Source organism: Podarcis vaucheri (genome assembly GCF_965113315.1).
Source record: "Podarcis vaucheri genome assembly, chromosome: 2".
In the NCBI taxonomy this organism is placed as follows: domain Eukaryota; kingdom Metazoa; phylum Chordata; class Lepidosauria; order Squamata; family Lacertidae; genus Podarcis; species Podarcis vaucheri.
In genome coordinates, this window is record NC_138760.1 from 14,137,576 (window position 1) to 14,159,951 (window position 22,376).

A 22,376-nucleotide genomic window follows, 5' to 3' on the forward strand; every position below is an offset into this window, starting at 1 on the left:
GCCCCCCAATTCCCCCCGACTTGTCCCTTATTTCACCTGACCAAAGGTGGCAACCCTAATTACAACGTAGCCTGAATCCATGAGCAGGTCGGTCATCAATTTAATCAGAGAAATGTCCTGGTGATCTCACCTGAAAGCATCTAAACCAGACACCTGGAGTGAAAAACAAACTCCAATTGTAGGAGATAAAATATCACATCAGTCATTTAAGACCGATTGAGTTGTCCTCCCCCCTTACAGACTCATATTAAAGGAAGTGAAAGGAGAACTTAAATGCATTTTGTAAGCTCCTGGGGTTGAAAGTATTCAAGGTTAGAGCCCCACTGCTTGTTGTGCAAGTAGAAGACAAGTGATTTAGAACTTGGCAGGTCCCAGATTGCGGGGAAAGGGGGCACAGGAAAAAAGGCCTCTAACCAATTAATACAGGTCAGGTTCAAGGGACTACTTCCATAATTCCAGGTGGAGTATCAAAAGCATCAGAGCTTGTAGGTGAATAAACCAGACTTGTTAGGAAGTCCACTCAAGTTACTAGTCAGATCTTTGTTGTTTTTAACTAGGTAAAATAATAGACCAGGGAAGAAGGAACTTTCATGTGACTTTAGTTTTAGTGCTTTTATCAAGGCAACCCAACAGAAGCGTTTGATGTTTCTACCCACAGGACTCTTAATTTTGAGTAGGCTTGCACTATAAAAGTAAGTCTAACTGTTCAATAGGGCTTACTTCCACGTAAGTGGATGACTGCAGCCTCAGTTTCTGCCACTTCTATATCCCTCTCCTGTGGGATTTTATATCAAGTTATCCCTTATTAGCTTTCATGTATTTATGATTTCCTCTATTTATTCCTAAAACAATTGAAATAAACACATAAAGCACATTTTAAACGCCATATATATATATATATATATATATATATATATATATAGTGTTTAAAAAATATATATAGTGTGGCCTTTGCCACATTTAACCTGAATCACCCCAACACTGTTGTCAGCCTACCCTCTCTTATCTCCTAAGTATTTTGTTTTATTCACAATCCCACTTGGTTCCTGTTTCAGGCTTTTAGCTAACTCTTTGGTAAAGACATAAAGCTATTAAAAAACAAACACATTCCCATTGAATACCTCTTTCTTGGTTGCCTATAATACAAATTTAAAATAAAATAAATGCCTATCAATGACCAACAACTTACGTTAGGGCCTGGTGGTCCAACTCTTCCTGCTGCGCCAGGGAATCCAGTAGCACCCTGGGAAGAAATAAAAAGGATTATGAACAGAGCACCCAGGGACATTTGAGGCACCAGCGGGTGGTTAGGGAGCTGCAGGACCACCCCCTTTATTTTCAGCCTGTTTCACTGAAGACTCAGTTATACAGCGGCAAATAAAACGTTTCAAGTATGTTTTAAGTGCAATATACAATGTGACACCAGATGGCGATGGTGAGCGTTATGGAAAATTCAGTGTATTTTTTAAAAAGCACTTTTTTCAGAACATTTTTTAATATGTGTGTAGATTCCACCTAAAAAAGGTTTCAGTTTGGTGAAGTTTGGAAAGCATATAAGAAACCCTCTTTGGCTTTGAGAATTACCTGCTGAGGTCAAAAAAGAGGCCAGACTGAATAAGGGAGTCCTTCTATTTCTCCCCTGCTGCGTCTCAGTGCTGATGTGTTTCATACATGGGGGCAAGGACCCTTCACTAAAACACAGTCGGTACTGATTCTACCAGCTGACCATGCTCTCAAAGCCCAGCTCACCACACAACCATTTCTTGGGCTGATGTATGTTCTAGATCGTGGTTGCCCATAGCACCCATAACATCCAAGCTTGTTAAAAGCATCAAGTGAGATAGCTGACCCACAGATGGGCAGGAGACTAGGCTGCAGATACCTCGCCTCTAATAAAGCAGTGCAAATCTCAATGGTTCCCTGGAAGACCCGTTTATGAAAGAGCCCTTCCACTTTAGCTTCTCCACTTCTTGGCCATCATGAAAGAATCATCAAGTTTGAAAAACCTTTCTGAAGACAGGAGCTAGCTTGGCCTAGACTGTGATCCTCCTGTCTTTTATATAATAATAATAATAACTTATTATTTTCCCCCTTCCATCAGGCTGGGCCTCCCCAGCTACTCTGGGCGGCTTCCAACCGAACATTAAAAACAAGACAGCATCAAACATTAAAAACTTCCCTAAACAGGGCTGCCTTCAGTTGTCTTTTAAAAGTAAGATAGTTGTTTATTTCCTTGACATCTGATGGGAGGGCGTTCCACAGGGTGGATGCCACTGAACAACAGTACAGTGGTACCTTGGGTTACAGACGCTTCAGGTTGCAGACTCCACTAACCCAGAAATAGTACCTCGGGTTAAGAACTTTGCTTCAGGATGAGAACAGAAATCGCGCAGTAGCGGCGTGGCAGCAGTGGGAGGCCCCATTAGCTAAAGTGGTTAAGAACCTCAGGTTAAGAACAGCTTCAGGTTAAGAACGGACCTCCAGAACAAATTAAGTTCTTAACCCGAGGTACCACTGTATAAGGTACTGTCTTACAGCCTTCCAAGTGTTGTTGGACTACAAGTTTTATCATCCCTGACCACTGGGCATGCTGGTTGGGGCTGATGGGAGTTGTAGTCCAACAGCACATGGAGGGCACTAGGTTGAAAAAGGCCAATCTTATACTAACTGGCAGTGGCTTCCCACGTCTCCCAGCCAAGAGACTTAAGCAGAAACAGCAGAGGCTGAACCTATGACCTTATGTAGACGAAGTATTTTTAATCTTTGTTGGAAGCTGCCCAGAGTGGCTGGGGAAACCCAACCAAATGGGTGGGGTACAAATAATAATTTATTATTATTATTATTATTATTATTATTGACACAACAGCCCAGGGCTGGCCCACCAATGAGGTGGGATGAACCAGCCGCCAAGGCGGTACTCCTATGGGCTCCCTGACTGCCCTGCTGCCTCCCACATCGGTGCCAATTTCCAGCAATATCTTGCTGGAACCTGTCATTGTTGCTGACATTTTGCACCCCCACCACCCCAGGTGAGGACTGTGTGGTAGACCGGCACTTCCTGTTTTGCCTCAAGCAGCAAAACAGCCCGGTAAATTGCCCACAACAGAGTGTGGAACCTTTTTTTGCCTCGGGTAAACATTCCCAATTTTAAACCGGTGACTGAGTTGATGAGGCTCGTGAAGAGAAAGTAGCTATGACATAAGCACATGGGGAGGTTTTACAGTTACCAGATAAACCAATGGAGGGTGGCAGGCTAAGTAAGGTTCATTGACAGTAGTCTTTGGAGGGAAGCTACCATATTTACATGAATCTAGAGTTGGACCATAAAGAAGGCTGATTGCTGAAGAATTGATGCTTTTGAATTATGGTGCTGGAGGAGACTCTTGAGAGTCCCATGGACTGCACAAAGATCAAACCTCTCCATTCTGAAGGAAATCAGCCCTGAATGCTCACTGGGAGGACAGATCCTGAAGCTGAGGCTCCAATACTTTGGCCACCTCATGAGAAGAGAAGACTCCCTGGAAAAGATCCTGATGTTGGGAAAGATGGAGGGCACAAGAAGAAGGGGACGACAGAGGACGAGATGGTGGGACAGTGTTCTCGAAGCTACCAGCATGAGTTTGACCAAACTGTGGGAGGCAGTGGAAGACAGAAGTGCCTGGCGTGCTCTGGCCCATGGGGTCACGAAGAGTCGGACATGACTAAATGACTAAACAACAACAATGTGCACCTCAGTTTTCAAAACCTTGAAACCAAAGAACTGTTTCCTATGTCAGCGGCGTTTTACAAGCTTGCAATAGAATATAATGCGCCATCAAATCTAATGCGCACCCTAATTTTCAAGACGTAATTTGGCCAAAAAAAGGTGTGCATTACATTTGAGTAAATATGGTATTTATCCAAGTGGTATAATCACCGACTTCTGCTCTCCAAGGTACTGAACAGGGTGATCTACAGTAGAAGCTTCAAGTCAAGTATGGTTATTTTTAAAACTATCACAGCACAGTTATCAGAGGTGCCAGTAAGGGAAGGAATGAAGCAAATTGTCCATAAAATACTTACCGGAGGTCCCTGTGCACCACGAGCTCCCTTAGGACCAGTCACACCAGTTGGACCCTACGGAGACACAAAACAAAACCTGGATTAGGCACAGTTAACCTTCTCGCTGAGCTTCTGCCAGAGATCTCTGCTGCACAGATCTGAAAGAAGCAACCAGCCTCCTTTCTGACAGACCTCTGCCTCATCTTTCGATGTTTACTCTCTGCCACTCTCTTGCATGATGTGAACTCATGTGTGCCACACAGAGCAAAATCTCTGCTTTACAGGGTTAGGGGTTTTTTGACTTTGTAAGAGTACATGAAAATAGGAGCGACGCCCCGGCACATGAAAACATGCTACAGAAGCCATTTCTACCAGTTCTCGTGCAGTGCAACATTTGTACCCCAGAAACTAATATTCAGAAATACATCTCCTCTGAACTTGGAGGTACCACAGCCAGTAGCCATCTAGCAGACTCCATGAACGTGTTTAATTCCAGTTGACTAAGTTAGGGGGTGGAGGTTAACATAATAGATAATATAAGGATGTATACAATTTTACAATATGCAGAAGTTAACATGGGTTGAGAAATCAGAGAGAGGAGCTGAGGGAAGTCTTGGGGGAGAGGGAGGGTTTGTTGGGGAGGTGGAGGGAAAAATGGGGGGATAATGAAGATGATTTGTTTTGATAATTTGTTATATTGAAATTGTTAATTTTTTTTAAAAAAAAAACAAGTTAGGGGAGACCCATATGAATGATGTTCTATCCAGCCTATGACTCTGCTCCAATACTTCCCTCATATGAACCTTAAGCCCCAATCTTCTTTCAACGAGGAGACAGGTCTCCTCCAGCATCTTAAAAAAGCCCCCACCTGGCTCTTGCTAGTCACTGGCTACCATCCCAGGAGAGGAATCCTAGAACTGTAGAGTTGGGAGGGACCCCAGTGGTCATCTAGTCCCACCCCCTGCAATGAAGGATTTGCCAACCTGTGGGCCCGGAGCACCAGATGAACCTTGTGGGCCTGGGGCCCCAGCATCTCCCTTCTGGCCAGTTTCCCCTTGCTCGCCTTTAGCACCAGGTTGTCCATCAGCACCCTGTATTGGGGAGGAAGGCAAAAGCATCCATGGTAAGAGAGAGAGAGAGAGAGAGAGAGAGAGAGAGAGAGAGAGAGAGAGATATGCCGGCCAATGGGAGGAAAGAGGTTTAAGAGTCTGAGAATTACTCACAGGAGGACCAGCGAATCCAGCAGGGCCGGGCGCACCAGGTTCACCACGGTCACCCTGAAACAGAAACAGTCGTCAGCTGTGGAAAGAGTTGGTTAAAACACCATCCACCCAGTCATCTGGATGCCCTATGCCAGGTATGGCCAACACCTGCACTCTCAAGGTCAGTTTTATTCTCCAGGAACTAGTCTAGTCTAGGGCTGGAACTCACCAGGCCTCACACATAAAGGTAAAGGGACCCCTGACCATTAGGTCCAGTTGTGGCCGACTCATCTCGCTTTACTGGCCGAGGGAGCCAGTGTACAGCTTCTGGGTCATGTGGCCAGCATGACTAAGCCGCTTCTGGCGAACCAGAGCAGCGCATGGAAATGCCATTTACCTTCCCGCCAGAACAGTACCTATTTATCTACTTGCACTTTGGCGTGCTTTCGAACTGCTAGGTTGGCAGGAGCAGGGACCGAGCAACGGGAGCTCACCCAGTTGTGGGGATTTGAACTGCCGACCTTCTGTTTTTGTGGGTTTTTTTATAAGATATTTATTAGGATTTTCAAAGTATTACAAAAGAAAAAGAAAAAAGTACAAAATAAAAAAATGGTTAAAATCAACTCCATCTTTCCATTACTTATTTTTCATTAGCTTATTTCCCGGACCTCCTCATGATTCCCTTTTTTGTAATCCAATTCGATTTGTTGGTTCAGCAAATCCCTACCCTCTTTGTTTATCCTAGTCTTTAATTTTAAAATATTATGACATTACGTTTTCACCTAAATAATCCATTTTTCATATTCTCTTATAATATTACAGCTGAAAACCGCTTAATTTCTATCCAACATCATTCTAACATCAATTTTACAGTATTTCTGTAGCTAGTCTTTAAATTTCTTCCATGAACCTTCTGATCGGCAAGTCCTAGGCTCTGTGGTTTAACCCACAGCGCCACCCGCGTCCCTTAGGCCTCACACATAGTGATCTGTAATTAAGTCAGCATCACCCACTGGTAGAGGATTCCTTCCACCCAATGGGATGAGGTCATTAACTGGGAACCTTAAGAATAAACATGCTCCACAAGGCACCCAAGAGAGGATGGGGAGAGAGAATGACTGCTAGTGGCACTTTGAACATGAAATAGTCATGTGGGGTTCACTGCTGATTTTCCTTATAAGTAGAACTGTGAACAGTGTCCCCCTGCCCAATTCTACACCTTGATTAAGGTTTGCTAAGGTCACCAAAGAAATGGCTGGCCTGTAGGAAGGGCTGGATTTTGGTTTGATGAGGCCCTAAGCTACTGAAGGTAATGGGGCCCTTTAAATGTCCAGCTGTCCTTTGTCAACAACAAATTGTTGCTGTTTTTTGTGTTGAATATATGCTATATGGTAATTTATGGACCTAAAGCCATTTGCCACTGTAGCTGTATGTAGGTTTTATTTTATTTGTTTTTTATCTTATATTTTGGAAATGTACATCCAGTTTTTCCCCCTTTAGATTTTTTGGGGGCCCCCAAGAGAGTAGTGGGGCCCTAAGTTATAGCTTGTTTAGCTTATACGTAAATCCGGCACAGCCTGTAGGCCACCAACTCACATTCTCTGCCCCATGCAAAGAGTCCCACAACCTTACATTGTTGGGGCATGAAATTGGGATCTGTCTTTTCTTCACTTAGCATAGCGAGGCTCACATCCTCAAGTAATGAGAACTGTTTATGCCAAAGATGGAAGGTCAAAGATTCGTGAAATGTTAAGCGGCGCTAATTCACAATTGCTCTATTTAAAGAAAATGTGACTCCAGCTAAGGCCTGCTTTGCTTAATGCCGGTCAAAGCAACAAAGGCCCTTCTCTTGAGATGATATTCACACACCACAGCAGCACACAGTATGGAAACAGCAAGAAATGTGCTTGTTTGCCCCTCTGTGCTACTGATAGGAGCTGAAGGAGACCCCTATTAGGGTTTCAAAGATTTTAAAGGCCAAGCTGAATCTTTCCCCATTCAGATAAAGGAAAAGGGACCCCTGACCATTAGGTCCAGTCGTGACCGACTCTGGGGTTGCGGCGCTCATCTCACTTTATTGGCCAAAGGAGCCGGCATACAGCTTCCGGGTCATGTGGCCAGCATGACTAAGCCACTTCTGGCGAACCAGAGCAGTGCACGGAAACGCCGTTTACCTTCCCGCCAGAGTGGTACCTATTTATCTACTTGCACTTTGACGTCCTTTCGAACTGCTAGGTTGGCAGGAGCAGGGACCAAGCAACGGGAGCTCACCCCGTCGCGGGGATTCGAACCACCGACCTTCTGATTGGCAAGTCCCAGGCTCTGTGGTTTAACCCACAGCGCCACCCGTGTCCCCCCCATTCAGATACCCTTCTACAAAAGAATTCATAGTAATATCAAACTTACGGGGCCACCACGAGCACCAGCAGCACCAGCTGGGCCAGGGGGGCCAGATTCACCCTGGTGGAATTAAAAAAAGAGAAAAAAGTGAGGCAGTACGGTCTCCAGTTCATAGTTCAAATCTTACGTCAGTAGAAGATCAAGGATTTTGTATGATCCACATTTTTCTCAAACCAACCTGGTGAAATTATCTTCTGTTTTTTTTGTTTTTTAAAACTTTTTCTTATTTTGAAATACAGTTCTTAGATTTTATTTTTTTTAAAAAAGGATAAAAATGTGTATTTTAAGATAAAAATGCATAAAAAATGTACATTTTTTGAGGATCAAGTATGTAGAAAAATGCATATTTTGTGAATATCTGTTTTAAAACGTAGTTTTCTTCATGCTTTGCAGATCAGTGAGGAAATTCAACAAAACAGAATTAGGAATAGACATGAATGAAACAGCATGGACCAGAAATAGACTGATCCATCGTGAAAGGCATTAAAATACGCTAGAAGCAACAACAGACAGGAAGTCACCATTAAACCATTTTTAGTCTGGAGTGAAATATGCCCAAATTTGACACAAAATGTGGAACAGGCTGTTACCGTGACAAATATACCCACAAGACTTAGAAACCACCTCTGCCTGCTGCGTAGCCTAACCAAGGACAACTCGTTTGCAGAAGACTTTCTTACCTTCTCTCCATTGGCGCCAGCAGGGCCAGGAGGACCAATGGGACCAGTCAAGCCCTGGCAAAGGGGAAAAAGAGAATTAGGTGTACTGGTGAGAAGCATCCCATTTGTATCAAAGGCATCCCTGCTTTACTGGCAGTTTTAGAACATTAGCACATAGTTTCCTAAAAAATACCTCCCCCCCCACTCTTTCTGAAGCGCATAGAAGATGGGACTGGATTCACTTTCGGAAGAGTAGCCGGGAACACCTAACACTTATTCATCAGTACTGGTTTTCTTACCTTGACAGCTTGAGAATATTCTGTAGTTAGGCCTTTGACCTAAACTCTCTTTTGGCCTTGTCAAGTTTTCAGAGGCTCAGCTCTAACCAAAAGCCCACTCTTGCCTTCATCACAGTTCCCCAATGGTCAAGTCATTTCCCTCTCTTCTATAGAGGAGGTAAAGGTAAAGGGACCCCTGACCATCAGGTCCAGTCATGGCTGACTCTGGGGCTGCGGCGCTCATCTCGCTTTATTGGCCGAGGGAGCCGGCGTACAGGTTCCGGGTCGTGTGGCCAGCATGACTAAGCCACTTCTGGCAAACCAGAGCAGCGCACGGAAACGCCGTTTACCTTCCCGCCGGAGCGGTACCTCTTTATCTACTTGCACTTTGACGTGCTTTCAAACTGCTAGGTTGGCAGGAGCAGGGACCGAGCAACGGGAGCTCACCCCGTCACGGGGATTCGAACCGCTGACCTTCTGATCAGCAAGTCCTAGGCTCTGTGGTTCAACTCACAGCGCCACCCGCGTCCCACAGCACCACCCCAGTAGATGTGTTTTTCCCCACTATCAACATCTTAGTTGGCTAAACCGGTTGCTTGACGTCTTAAGAAAGGAAAAAGCCAAGTTGGCCACTTACTCTGCCGCCATCTTTGCCAGGAGCACCTTCTGGTCCCTTCTCACCAATATCACCCTGTTGGAGGACAGCAGAAGGAAAGACGGTAAGTAGGTGGCAATTCTGAGAACCCTCTTTGTTTATGATAATTGCCCCAGAGTGAAAAGATTAAAAAAGTGATTTTCAATTCCACCCGGCTAATTGGCAGGTGGCACCCAACCCCTGACAAAACAGCCCTTCAAGTATTCCATGAAGAGGAGGAGGAGGAGGAGGAGGAGAAGGTGACCACTTACCCTGTCTCCCTTTGGTCCAGAAATACCTGCAGCTCCTCTCTCACCAGGCATTCCCTGAAGACCTGGGGGGCCTTGTGCTCCAACGGCACCAGCAGGACCAGTTGCGCCCTGAAAAAGAAAAATAAGGGTCACCATTAAAGCTTGGCAATATTTCCATATATCTTCCAAACTCGGTTTGAAATCCATATTGTGGTATCTGTTTCATAATTTTTGACCTGCCAATATATGGAAAGTCATGGTGTGTGTGTGTGTGTGTGTGTGTGTGTGTGTGTGTGTGTGTGTGTGTACTATTCCCATATATCTTCCAAACTCGGTTTGAAATCCGTATCGTGGTATCGGTTTCATAATATTTGACCTGGCAATATATGGCAAGACATGGGTGTGGGGTGTGTGTGTTGTGCAAAAATCAAATGCGGGAAAAACCGTGAAGCCAGCCAATGCTGCTCTCGATTCCTGAAGCACCTGTTAACTCTGCTGGCTCAGCTTTCCTCTGACTCCTGAAGAAGGCAGCGACTTACAAGAGCAGGTGCTGGCAAAAATCACGATGTAGGAAAAAACATGAAGCCGGTCATTGCCTCTACATAAGGTAAAGGGACCCCTGACCATTAGGTCCAGTCGTGCCGACTCTGGGGTTGCGGCGCTCATCTTGCTGAGGGAGCCGGCGTACAGCTTCCGGGTCATGTGGCCAGCAGGACTAAGCTGCTTCTGGCGAACCAGAGCAGCGCACGGAAACACCGTTTACCTTCCCGCTGGAGCAGTACCTATTTATCTACTTGCACTTTGATGTGCTTTCGAACTGCTAGGTTCTGATCGGTTCTGACCTTCTGATCGGCAAGTCCTAGGCTCTGTGGTTTAACCCACAGCGCCACCCGTGTCCCTTCAATGCCTCTACATAGCAACATCCTTATAGTGATATATCACAATGTCTGAAATATCGCAATGTTTAGCTGGTGATATATCATAGTGTTGAAAACCAGGTATTGCCCAGCCCTAGTCACAATCCCTATGCAGCTGCTTGGGCATTCATCACAATAGACTTGCAGGATTACAGAGAGAAGCACTATCATGTATTATTTCACCAACATGGGATCGATGAGCTGAACGCACACCTCCCTTCTCTGGGAGAAGATGTCCCCCACATTACAAGATTGTCATGTATTCAAACTTGATAAAAGGAATTCAGGATGTAGGACAAATGCAAGAGGCAGTGGAAAGCCAGGAAAGCATGACAAGCGCTCTCTCAACCTTCTCTATAGAGCCACCTATTCACAATTAATAATAATTTATTATTTATACCCCGCCCATCTGGCTGGGTTTCCCCAGCCACTCTGGGCGGCTTCCAACAGAACACTAAAATACAATAACCTATTAAACATTAAAAGCTTCTCTAAACAGGGTTGCCTTCAGATGTCTTCTAAAAGTCTGGTAGTTGTTGTTCTCTTTGACATCTGGTGGGAGGGCGTTCCACAGGGAGGGTGCCACTACCGAGAAGGCCCTCTGCCTGGTTCCCTGTAACTTGGCTTCTCGAGGTGAGGGAACCGGCAGAAGGCCCTCGGTGCTGGACCTCAGTGTCCGGGCTGGATGATGGGAGTGGAGATGCTCCTTCAGGTATACTGGACCGAGGCTGTTTAGGGCTTTAAATGTCAGCACCAACATTTTTGCTCAGAAACGTACTAGGAGCCAGTGTAGGCCTTTCAATTAATCAGTGTAGGTCTTTCAATTAATCTAATCTCTGCTGAACTCCGCTGCCCAAAGTCTCTTCAAAGAAGCAGCGCCCTGACAAGGAAGCTTGCCAATATCTTCCCCCCAACGGTCCCTCAGCTGATTTCCCTGTTATCCTCTTTCTCTGAAAGAAACTGAGCTCATAATGTACCTGGCGGTCCAGATGCTATGAGGCTCTTTCTGTATGGCAGCCACCGGGGTTGGGAGGTGGGAGAAAGGTGTGCAGGCTGCACTGCAGAACAGGAAGTGATGCTAAGTCGCCACCTACCTTGGGTCCATCGGTCCCAGGAGTGCCGGGAAGACCACGAGGACCCTGCAAGCCTTGGGCGCCTGGAGATCCACGCTCACCTGGGAAGCCGCGCTCGCCCTAGAGAGGACAGAGATCATTTTAGTGCTCAGGATGAGTAGAAGGCTCTGTTCTAGAGTGGCATGATTATGGTAAGGTGTTGATGGGAATGGTTGAGGATTTTGTACTTTCCTCATTTTAAAGCAAACACCCTATACTTAATAAATAAGATTCCACCTAAACATTAGGAAGAACTTCCTGACAGTAAGAGCTGTTTGACAGTGGAATTTGCTGCCAAGGAGTGTGGTGGAGTCTCCTTCTTTGGAGGTATTTAAGCAGAGGCTTGACAACCATATGTCAGGAGTGCTCTGATGATGTTTCCTGCTTGGCAGGGGGTTGGACTCGATGGCCCTTATGGTCTCTTCCAACTCTATGATTCTATTATTCTATGATATGCAGCCTGGAATCCTTCATTTATCACAGTCCTCTGAATTTTGAGTTTTCAGCTCAAAAACACACCAAAATACAAATAAAAATGAGTATTTTTGATAGGGTACAGAGAAGTGTGTATTTTAGGATAAAATGCATACAAAAATGTCCATTTTGTGGAAGAAAATTATATTAAAAACCAATGCATGCTTCACACTTTTTTAAAAAAAATGTGACAACTGAAACAAAAATAAAATGGACTTACGATTTATTATTAGTATTATTTAACTAAATTTATATACCACTGACTCAAACTAAAGACCTCTAAATAGTTGACAAAAGACAATCCAAAATGGCAATAATAGCAAACATTGAAACAAGTTACATTAATAAATTAATACATAAAAAATCAATAATTTAAAAACAATTTTGCTTACTAAAATAACACGCCAAAATTACATGCCTGGGTAGGCTTACTGGAACCGTAATGTTTTTAGCAGGCACCAAAAACAACAGAGCGAATGCACCTGCTTATTAATTTCAAAGGGCATGGCTGCTGCCACATTAAGATTTTATTTCTTGCAAGTGAGGAATGGATAATATGGGGCAGTGGTAAAAGTGCCAGTTCTGCAGATCTGTGTGGTCAAGTGGGTATCTATGAATTAACCACAATGTGAAAGTGACAGTGGATTTAGACTGATTCACCCACCCCCTAGGCTCTTGATTTTAATTTTACGCTACTCACTCTGGGACCAACAAGACCGGGAGCGCCAGCCTCTCCAGGAACACCCTGAAAGAAAGATATACATATATATTTAGAAGCAGGGAAAGAGGGAAGGAGAGAGGTTAGCTAATCTACAGCCCCCTGAACAACCATCAAGATTCCCCCTTGGATCAAATACTTCTCAACCGTTATACTTAAATATAGTGTGTTGCTAAACTCATATTTGCAGAGAATAATCTAAAAATACCTATGAATAGAAGGGCAAAGGGGAGGTCAAAAGAGACTCTCAATGATCAAGTGGGCCCTCTGTTGCAGATCTCATGCAGTTTTTCCTCTGTTGTGTCCAGCACATTGATTTCACACGTCCAGTGAACATTACTGCCAACAATTAAATGAGCCCAAGCATGCATTTGCTTCAAAACAACATTTGTTTCTCTAGCTTGCTGCACTGAATACATGCTGACCCTCCCTGACCAGTTCAGCTGCCAAGAATTACTATCTGGAACAAGGAGGGCTTCACAGAATAAAACACCTGTGGCTGATTTATTCCTCATATACACAGAAACTATTGACTAGAAGGAAGTCTCTTTGCAGCAGGACACCCTGAAGCTTAGAAAGTCAACACTCTGCAGGCTTGAGTTCTTATTCTGTCCAGATTATTCCAAGGGTGATCCTCAATGCACATCTCTCTCATTACTTACCTGGTCCCCTGGCTTTCCACCTTCACCCGGAGGACCTGGGGGCCCTGGAAGTCCCTGAAAACAAGAAATATAGTGTTAGCATGACACTCTTGGGGAAGTGCCAGTCTAGAAACGCCAATAGCGTCCAGGGCAGGAAGGGAAGTCTTGTGATCCAAAATGATTGCCATTAAATTTTTATCAGACAGGAAGTAAAACAACTTGGTTTAACTGTATACAACTGGAGCAATGGGCAAAGAAGTGGTTAAGGGAAAAGAGGAAATGCAAAGAATATACAAAATTAAAAAAAAAAAAGATTACAAAAAGGGGAGATAAAGAAGAAAATACAGGGGAAATCAGTGAAATTTATAAAATATTAGTAGAAATGGAGGAACAAGAAGATCAATTAAAACAAGTGTGGGAAAAGGAGACAACAGGGCAGATAGATAGTCAAAGCTGGGGAGAAATATGGGAGAAACGTACATTGAAAATGTTGTCTATAAGAATAAAAGAAAATTATTATAAATTAGTTTGAAGATGGTATTTTACACCAGTCAGATTAAATCAAATAAAGAAAGGATATTCGGTGTTATGTTGGAAGGGATGCTAGGTAACAGGGAATTATGTTCACATGTGGTGGGGGTGTAAATATGTACAATTTTTTGGCAAAGGGAGTTTAAGGAGATAACAGATTCCACAGTTCAGATAATGGAGAAACTGGAAATAAAATATTGGAATGAATACCCCAACCCTGAGACATTTGCAACAAAATTATGCCTGCCCACCCAAGCACCTCTAATTAATACAAAACGAACCTTCTCCAAGCTGGTGCCCTCCAGATGTTGATGGATCACCAGCTGGCATGACCAATGGTCAATGATGATGGGAGCTGCAGCCCAGCAACATCTGGGGGACAGCAGCTTAGGGAAGACCAATGTATCTCAAGCAGCCCTATGCTATCCCTGCAAATCTCAACTGAGGCACACCTCTTTGAGGAGCTCCTAGTCACCTTGGGAGGTGTGAGGAACTCAATGCAGCTTGAGACCCAAGTAGTTGGGACAGAGAGCTGGACCATAAAGAAAGCTGATCACCGAAGAATTGATGCTTTTGAATTATGGTGCTGGAGGAGACTCTTGAGAGTCCCATGGACTGCAAGAAGATCAAACCTCTCCATTCTGAAGGAAATCAGCCCTGAGTGCTCACTGGAAGGACAGATCCTGAAGCTGAGGCTCCAATACTTTGGCCACCTCGTGAGAAGAGAAGACTCCCTGGAAAAGACCCTGATGTTGGGAAAGATGGAGGGCACAAGGAGAAGGGGACGACAGAGGACGAGATGGTTGGACAGTGTTCTCGAAGCTACCAGCATGAGTTTGACCAAACTGCGGGAGGCAGTGGAAGACAGGAGTGCCTGGCGTGCTCTGGTCCAGGGGGTCACAAAGAGTCGGACACGACTAAACGACTAAACAACAACAACCCACCCACCCCCTGCAGGTTCATGGATCACTCTGCCAGAAAACCTGCATCTAGGCATCTTGCTTAGCAGGTACTCACTACTAAGGCATGCAAGACTAGAGAACATGGATTCATTCTTCATGGACAGTTAAGAGTTTATGAAAACACTGTGCTTCCCTGTCATATCCTTCCAACAGAGCTAGACAGTCATTTGGGATGGGTGGCGGGCGGTCCTTTCCCTAACTTCTCTCCACATTTTCAGTTCGTGTTACTTGTGCAAACAGTTACACTCCCCAGCACAGGCAGAATTAACAATGGTGGGCACTGCCCTTAAAGAGGCACAAGAGAATTGCTCTACTTACTTGGAATCCAGAAGGTCCGGGCGCACCCTGTTCACCTCTCTCTCCTACTGGCCCCTAAGAAGAAGAGGGGGAAACAATAGGTTAAGGGCAGACCTAACAGTGGCATGTGCTGCCTGGGGCAAAAGTATAGCTCTCACGTGAAAAATCTAGCATCACCTAGTCAAACACATACAAGTTTTCTTAAGTCTACACTTTCCTCTGTTAGCAAATAAGCTGCAGCCATAAAAAGGACCCCTTTCCATTTGCCTGCTAAACCTTGAAAAGTTGCACATTCCAGCACGTTCACAAGTTTCTATGCTGGCCCCAACATAGAGTCCAAACTCAGAGCTGATTCATGTATTAAACTTTTAGGTCCTTTTTTGATTTAATGTGTAAATGAGAATTATTTTTTTAAAAAAAACAACTAGTCGGAGAGCTAGAACTGCCTACAGCTCTGTCAAGTGCACTCTCCATTTTCATTCAGTTTTCAAGGATGCACTGGGGTGGTTTTTTTGGTCATGTGTTAAATGGTCCTCAATGGGAGCAACTTTTCTATGGGAGAGGGAACTAGGAAAAGGGCTCGCTAATACAGATAGACAGGTAGACTAGGAGGTTATAGCACTATTGCTTGTATTTAAAACGCAAAGTGAAGCAATAGTTAAAGAGAGCAATAGTTAAAGAGGGAAGGCTAGTAAGATAGCGCCTCGGGTCTAAATATATTTGAAATTAAGTGCCACAGATGTCACTTCAGAGTGGGCATCTCATGAAGAAATGCACACAGGTCAGTTTAGCCATAATAGGTAAAAGGTAAAGGGACCCCTGACCATTCGGTCCAGTCGTGGCAGACTCTGGGGTTGCGGCGCTCATCTCACCTTCGAACTGCTAGGTTGGTAGGATAAGTACACACCAATTATCTCCACACAGGAAAAATGCAATGCTAAAACTGCTCTGAACTTTAAAGAAATTACAAAAGAAATCACAATGCTGCAATCCAGGTGTGCATCCACTTGTAACAGCACAAGGCTCTCTGCTGTCTCTACTCACTTCTAGTGGCTGGTCATACTTCCTGGAATGCTTACAGAAGGACATTACACCCACCCATGGCTAGCAGAAGGCTACTATGAGTGTGTGGAAGCATAAAAAAAGTATAATGGAAGAAAAAGAAGCATGATCTCATAAAGCAGGCATGTCCAACAGGTAGATCGTGATCTACTGGTAGATCACTGGACGTCTGTGGTAGATCACTGGTAGATCAGTGGCTCCCCCCCCCCAAAGAAGCTAAAAAACTTTGGCTCCCCTAAAAAAGGCTCAACATCTTTGCTCTGCACCCCTAAAATGACCTGAGCCACCAAAAACAGGGCTTTCCTTCCTTAAAAAAGCCCTGAACCCTCCAAAAGGGGATAGCTCACTGCCAGTTTTTAACTATTTGAGTAGATCACAGTCTCTTGGAAGTTGGCCACCCCTGTTATAAAGCAAGAGGAAGCACCAACACCCCAGAAAGTGTCACCAAAATTCTCCAGACACCTGAATCTTTGGGGCATATTCAGTTCCTCCCTTATGCCTAAGAAAATGCAGGGTTTCGATTCAGCCAACCTCCTGCCTGCCAGGAGAAAAACACTCATACTCACAGCAGGCCCTGGCGGTCCACCTGCTCCCGTCTCGCCATCTTTGCCAGGAAGACCCTAATGAGAAAAAGTGATACATTTGAGACAGGATCGGAAAGTCTTGACGAACAATGCAATTTCCCCTCCCACAGACCAAAAATTGCCCCCAAGTACAGGGAGCTGGCAGAAGGAAAGGGCTTTCTTTTTGTATAAGTTTCTTACTAAGCAGCTAGGATTAAAGGATAGCTGCCTGAAGTGCTCATTGTGAAGGAAATGACTGCTGGTTGGCATGATTCTAGGGTGCAATCCTTCCTCCTCCCCTGAGGGCAGTAGGTGTCTCTGGTGTGCACTCCCTGTGCTACCGATCACGGAAAAGCTGCAGAAATGCACAGGGTGCGTCAAAACTGCATGTGAAGGTGCAATTTTTTTCAAGAGGGATGGGAGTCTCCAGGAAGACTCATGGCTAAATTCTGAGGTCTCAGAGTTATTATTAAATAAATTTCCCTCTGCCATTCTGCATCTCACCCTCTAAAGGGCTCATGGCTCTGAATTCTTTTACTAGCGTTTCTGAAAGTCTGATTGCTTTACAGGTGCAATAGTTCCAATTGAAATTAGACTAGAAGCTATGTCAGGTTTGTCAGAGGTGAGCTCTCTGCAAAAGCAGCATTGAAGTTAGGAGACCCAGAGCTTAAACCCTTTTATTTCAATCGTTCTGTGGCCATGCAGCAAATTAAGTCACAGTCATTCAACAGACTGTATGCGACTGAGAGGGACCTTAACTGGGACTAAGGTGTCACACGGTACTTTATGAAGCATCTGCCTTCAGTGGCTTCTTCATGAGGTTGGTTGTGAGCACTCTGCATTCCAAAGCACCACCCCAATGTCATCTGGACTGTACCCCAATAAGCTGGGTGGAGGGAACCAAAGCATGGCATCCTGTTCAGCTCAGGCAGAGAGAGGCTGGGTTTCTCTCTATTGAAGGGCAGGGTGGGGAGAAGATGGCAGTGGGAGGAAGAAACAAGAATCAACCCCACTTACTCTTAGGCCAGGAGCACCAGGAAGTCCTTTCTCACCAGCTTTACCAGGTTCACCCTAGATGGAAAGAAAAAACTGAAGTCGTCACTGGTGTGCTTTTGGAAGAAAGCTGAGCCCTCCAACCTGGTGAGGAGAGCCAGTTCTACTTCTTCTGTCCAGCTCTCTCCTCTGTTGTTATAACCAAGGTATAAAGGTAAAGGGTAAAGGGACCCCTGACCATTAGGTCCAGTCGTGACCGACTCTGGCTCATCTCGCTTTATTGGCCGAGGGAGCCGGCGTACAGCTTCTGGGTCATGTGGCCAGCATGACTAAGCCACTTCTGGCGAACCAGAGCAGCGCACGGAAACGCCGTTTACCTTCCCACCGGAGTGGTACCTATTTATCTACTTGCACTTTGACGTGCTTTCAAACTGCTAGGTTGGCAGGAGCTGGGACCGAGCATCGGGAGCTCACACCGTCGCGGGGATTCAAACCGCCGACCTCCTGATCAGCAAGTCCTAGGCTCTGTGGTTTAACCCACAGCGCCACCCGCGTCCCTTATAACAAAGGTATAGGCAGTGCTTGGGGGGGGGCACATGGGGGAACGCATACCACTAAACATTTTGTGAATCTAAGTTGAGGGGCAGTATTTCAATATGAGTAGGAAAATGAGAGTACCCCTAAATATTTTTTTTAAAGAAAAAAAGCACTGGGTATAGGTATATGATTTTATGGGAACAGCAGAACAAGCCTGGACAATAACTAAGTGACTTTCCTGCTGTGCTAGTTACAAAGTGGAACTATTCCATGTTACAACCTTGTACCATTTCCCCTCAAACATCTTCCCTGGTGACGATGCTCGGGTCATAGTGTCAATAGTTGCTGAGTGCAGATTTACTTACATTTGCACCTTTCGGGCCTGGGAAACCCATGACACCAGGCTGGCCACGGGCACCTTGTGGACCAGGTGGGCCAGGTCGCCCATCTTCACCTGGGGCACCCTATGGAGAGAGAGAGAAACAGGAATGCTTTGTTAATGATGCTGGGAAGTAAAGGTAAAGGGACCCCTGGCCATTAGTCCAGTCGTGACCGACTCTGGGGTTGCGGCGCTCATCTCGCTTTATTGGCCAAGGGAGCCGGCGTACAGCTTCCGGGTCATGTGGCCAGGATGACTAAGCCGCTTCTGGCAAACTAGTGCAGCGCACGGAAGCGCAGTTTACCTTCCCGCCGGAGCGGTACCTATTTATCTACTTGCACTTTGACATGCTTTCGAACTGCTAGGTTGGCAGGAGCATTGACCGAGCAATGGGAGCTCACTCCGTCGCAGGGATTCGAACCGCCGACCTTCTGATCGGCAAGTCCTAGGCTCTGTGGTTTAACCCACAGCACCACCGGCGTCCCTTGGGGAAGACAAATAATATATCCCATATAGAGTGGACCCAACTTTATGGAAGTGCTACTTTCACCCAGACATGCTGGATGCCTTTCAGAACGTCAAAAAGGAAAGGAAAGGCATCAACCCATAATAAAAATCCACAATCTATTGTAGGGCAATGCCTTTATTATGTCAAGCAAAATGTCACAAATTAGTGAGCGAGTTTTTCTGTTTGCTCCCATGTGGAAAATCAGCACATTGGTGCATATTAGAGCTTTTTTGTGCCCTTAGATAATTCCAGTTCCCAAATGTGATTTTGATTTTAAAAAGCTCACCAATGACGCAATAACATCCACTCGCCATTCAGTAATGCTGCTCATATAAACAAACACAGACTTCCAGTCTGTACCCATACAATATCCAAGGTTCCATTGAGCATCCCTAAGACTCCACCATCCACTTCTCTTGCAAACTCCATATTTGCCTTTGAAACGAACCCCAGAAATTCTGCAAGTCAGCACCCACCTACTTCCTGAATCCCATCTCCTCGAATTGTCTACTGACCACTGTTACCCTCATCTACATATTATCAACTCGCAGTCTTTTACCTGGCATTGCTCAGGAATTCTAAGATACGAAACAAAAACTACGCAGCTTTGAAAAATTCTGAAAAGTTCCATCCATCATCTTGATTCAAAATGGTGTCCAATTGTATCCAAACATCAAGAAAAGCCTGCTTCTTCATCTCAAGAACCATCGAGCAAAATTTGGTTACAAGATCTTTAGAGGTGGCCAAATGCATAGCCAAGATGCCAACAATTTTCCAAAATATATAGTAGATCCATCACTCCTTTCTCAAAGCTCTCAGCACCCCTATTATTTTGGATGACACAAGAAGAAAATACTTACAGATGGGCCAACTTTGCCTTGGGGACCAGCATCACCCGGGCGACCAGTGAGACCCTAGATGCAAGAAGAAAAAGGCAGACCATTAAGACCTTTTCCCAGTCTCTTTCCTTGAACAGTCAACAATACAATTTATACACATATCTCCAAAATCGTTCATCTAATCTATTTTTTGATGCAGGTTCAACAATCAGTTCTGCTATTGGTTCAATAGAAGCTGTCAGCCAAATAAATTTTAGATCCTAATGGTGGCAGACAACTAAGTTTTACTCAAACCCGCTCAGATTAATGAATATGACTAAACTAAGTCCATTAATTTCAATAGGTAAAAGTTGAACACGACCTTAATTTACTTTCTTTGGGACAGCTGTAACACCTTTGCTGTGGTCAAAGGCTCAGCCCAGGCCAGAGAAACAAAAGAGGCTTAGGCCATGATAAAGTCTCCTCAAAGGATATTCCTAATCTAAATTTAATAAATCTGAAACATACCACTTTTAAACTGAATTTGAAGCACCCGGAATGGGCTCAGAGAATAAAATGGTCAATGATGTAGTACTACCTTAGAAGCTAACAAGTCCTACAAGTTGTTTGTATGGGAGACTACCTAGAAGTATTATATTAGACACTCTGAGCTCCTCAAAGAGAGAGAAGAGCAAAAGTATGATAAAGTTTTGAAGGAGATAATCACTGCACACCATGCTAAAGTAGAAGGAACTGAGCCTTGGGAAACCAAGGAAATTCAAGGCTTCCTAGCAGTGCCACTGCAAGCTAGCTGCCCACTGCTTTTCCCACCCTCAACTGGATTTACAGCTTACTCCACAAGACGGAGAAAATGCCATTAGTAGCAAGTCTGTGTGGGGAGAAGCTCCACTGGTAGAACATCTCCCAGGCTCAGATACTCTAAACTTGGACTCTGTCCTGGGTCACAGGAGGTAACAGAACTGCCCGTTCTTATTATTCTCAGTGATGGGGCTCTTTACTTTTGCATATAAGAGGAACTTTCAACATGTTATCCTAAAAGATTGTTCTTTCCTTCTAAGACTGTTAGGTACTCTCTAACCCTTCCAGTCTTATGGAATTAAGACAGACATGCCAAATACAAGACGAAAATAATTTGTTCCGCAAGTCTTTTCGTCTTGCGATGTATTTCGTCTTGCGAAGCACGGTCCGTCGCAACTGCGCCTCTTCAAGCGGCTTTAAGAAAAAAGCGCAAGACGTTTTCATCTTGCGAAGCAAGCCCATAGGGAAATTCGTCTAGCGAAGCAATGCAAAACTGAAAAACCCTTTCGTCTAGCGAGTTTTTCGTCTTCCGAGGCATTCGTCTTGCGGGGCACCACTGTACAGTGGTACCTCTGAATGCGAATGGGATCTGTTCCGGAGCCCCGTTCGCATCCTGAGTAGAATGTAACACGCAAATGCGCGTGTGTGGGTCGCCACTTCCGTGAATGCGCGTGACGTCATTTTGAGCATCTGCACATGTGCGAGCAGCGAAACCCGGAAGTAACACGCTCCATTACTTCAGGGTCACCACGGAGCGTAACTTGAAAACGCTCAACCTGAAGCATATTTAACCTGAGGTATGATTGTACAGTGGTACTTCGGGTTAAGTACTTAATTTGTTCCGGAGGTCCGTTCTTAACCTGAAACTGTTCTTAACCTGAAGCACCACTTTAGCTAATGGGGCCTCCTGCTGCTGCTGCTGCAGCTGTGCCGCCGCTGCACAATTTCCGTTTTCATCCAAAGTTAACCCGAGGTACTATTTCTGGGTGAGTGGAGTCTGTAACCTGAAGCATCTGTAACCTGAAGCATATGTAACCCGAGGTAAAGGGTCCAGTCGTGACCGACTCTGGGGTTGCGGTGCTCATCTCACTTTAATGGCCGAGGGAACCGGCGTACAGCTTCCGGGTCATGTGGCCAGCATGACTAAGCCGCTTCTGGCAAACCAGAGCAGCGCACGGAAACGCCGTTTACCTTCCCACCGGAGCGGTACCTATTTATCTACTTGCACTTTGACGTGCTTTCGAACTGCTAGGTTGGCAGGAGTAGGGACCAAGAAACAGGAGCTCACCCTGTCGTGGGGATTCGAACCGCCGACCTTCTGATTGGCAAGTCCTAGGCTCTGTGGTTTAACCCACAGCGCCACCCGCGTCCCTGTACAAATGTGCTTCAAATTGTTACTGCCATCTGCTGTTGAGAATGGACAGATGCATGCAGAAAGAGTTTAATGTGGGCATCCTAAGAATAAGAGATAGTAGAGGCAGGGGTAGCCAATGTGCTACCTTCCCATACTCTCTGATGCTAGTCGGGGCTGATGGGAGTTGGGAGTACAAAACGCATCAAGCGCTCCCCCCAAAGTCTAG

At 45.1% G+C, this 22,376-nt stretch overlaps 1 protein-coding gene across 3 annotated transcripts in view; it reads right to left on the bottom strand.

Annotated features, from left to right (window-relative positions):
• Positions 1-22,376, bottom strand: part of COL2A1 (collagen type II alpha 1 chain) — a 108,836-nt gene that overhangs the window by 17,461 nt on the left and 68,999 nt on the right. For all 3 annotated transcript variants that reach the window (XM_082212374.1, XM_082212373.1, XM_082212372.1), the window contains 16 exons: positions 20,020-20,073; positions 18,638-18,736; positions 17,760-17,813; positions 16,746-16,799; positions 15,139-15,192; positions 13,349-13,402; positions 12,669-12,713; positions 11,477-11,575; positions 9,487-9,594; positions 9,218-9,271; positions 8,324-8,377; positions 7,650-7,703; positions 5,265-5,318; positions 5,025-5,132; positions 4,063-4,116; positions 1,190-1,243 (listed from right to left, as the gene is read on the bottom strand). In XM_082212374.1, the coding sequence (XP_082068500.1) occupies positions 1,190-1,243; positions 4,063-4,116; positions 5,025-5,132; positions 5,265-5,318; positions 7,650-7,703; positions 8,324-8,377; positions 9,218-9,271; positions 9,487-9,594; positions 11,477-11,575; positions 12,669-12,713; positions 13,349-13,402; positions 15,139-15,192; positions 16,746-16,799; positions 17,760-17,813; positions 18,638-18,736; positions 20,020-20,073 (1,053 nt within the window). The remainder of the gene's footprint in view (positions 1-1,189; positions 1,244-4,062; positions 4,117-5,024; positions 5,133-5,264; positions 5,319-7,649; positions 7,704-8,323; positions 8,378-9,217; positions 9,272-9,486; positions 9,595-11,476; positions 11,576-12,668; positions 12,714-13,348; positions 13,403-15,138; positions 15,193-16,745; positions 16,800-17,759; positions 17,814-18,637; positions 18,737-20,019; positions 20,074-22,376) is intronic.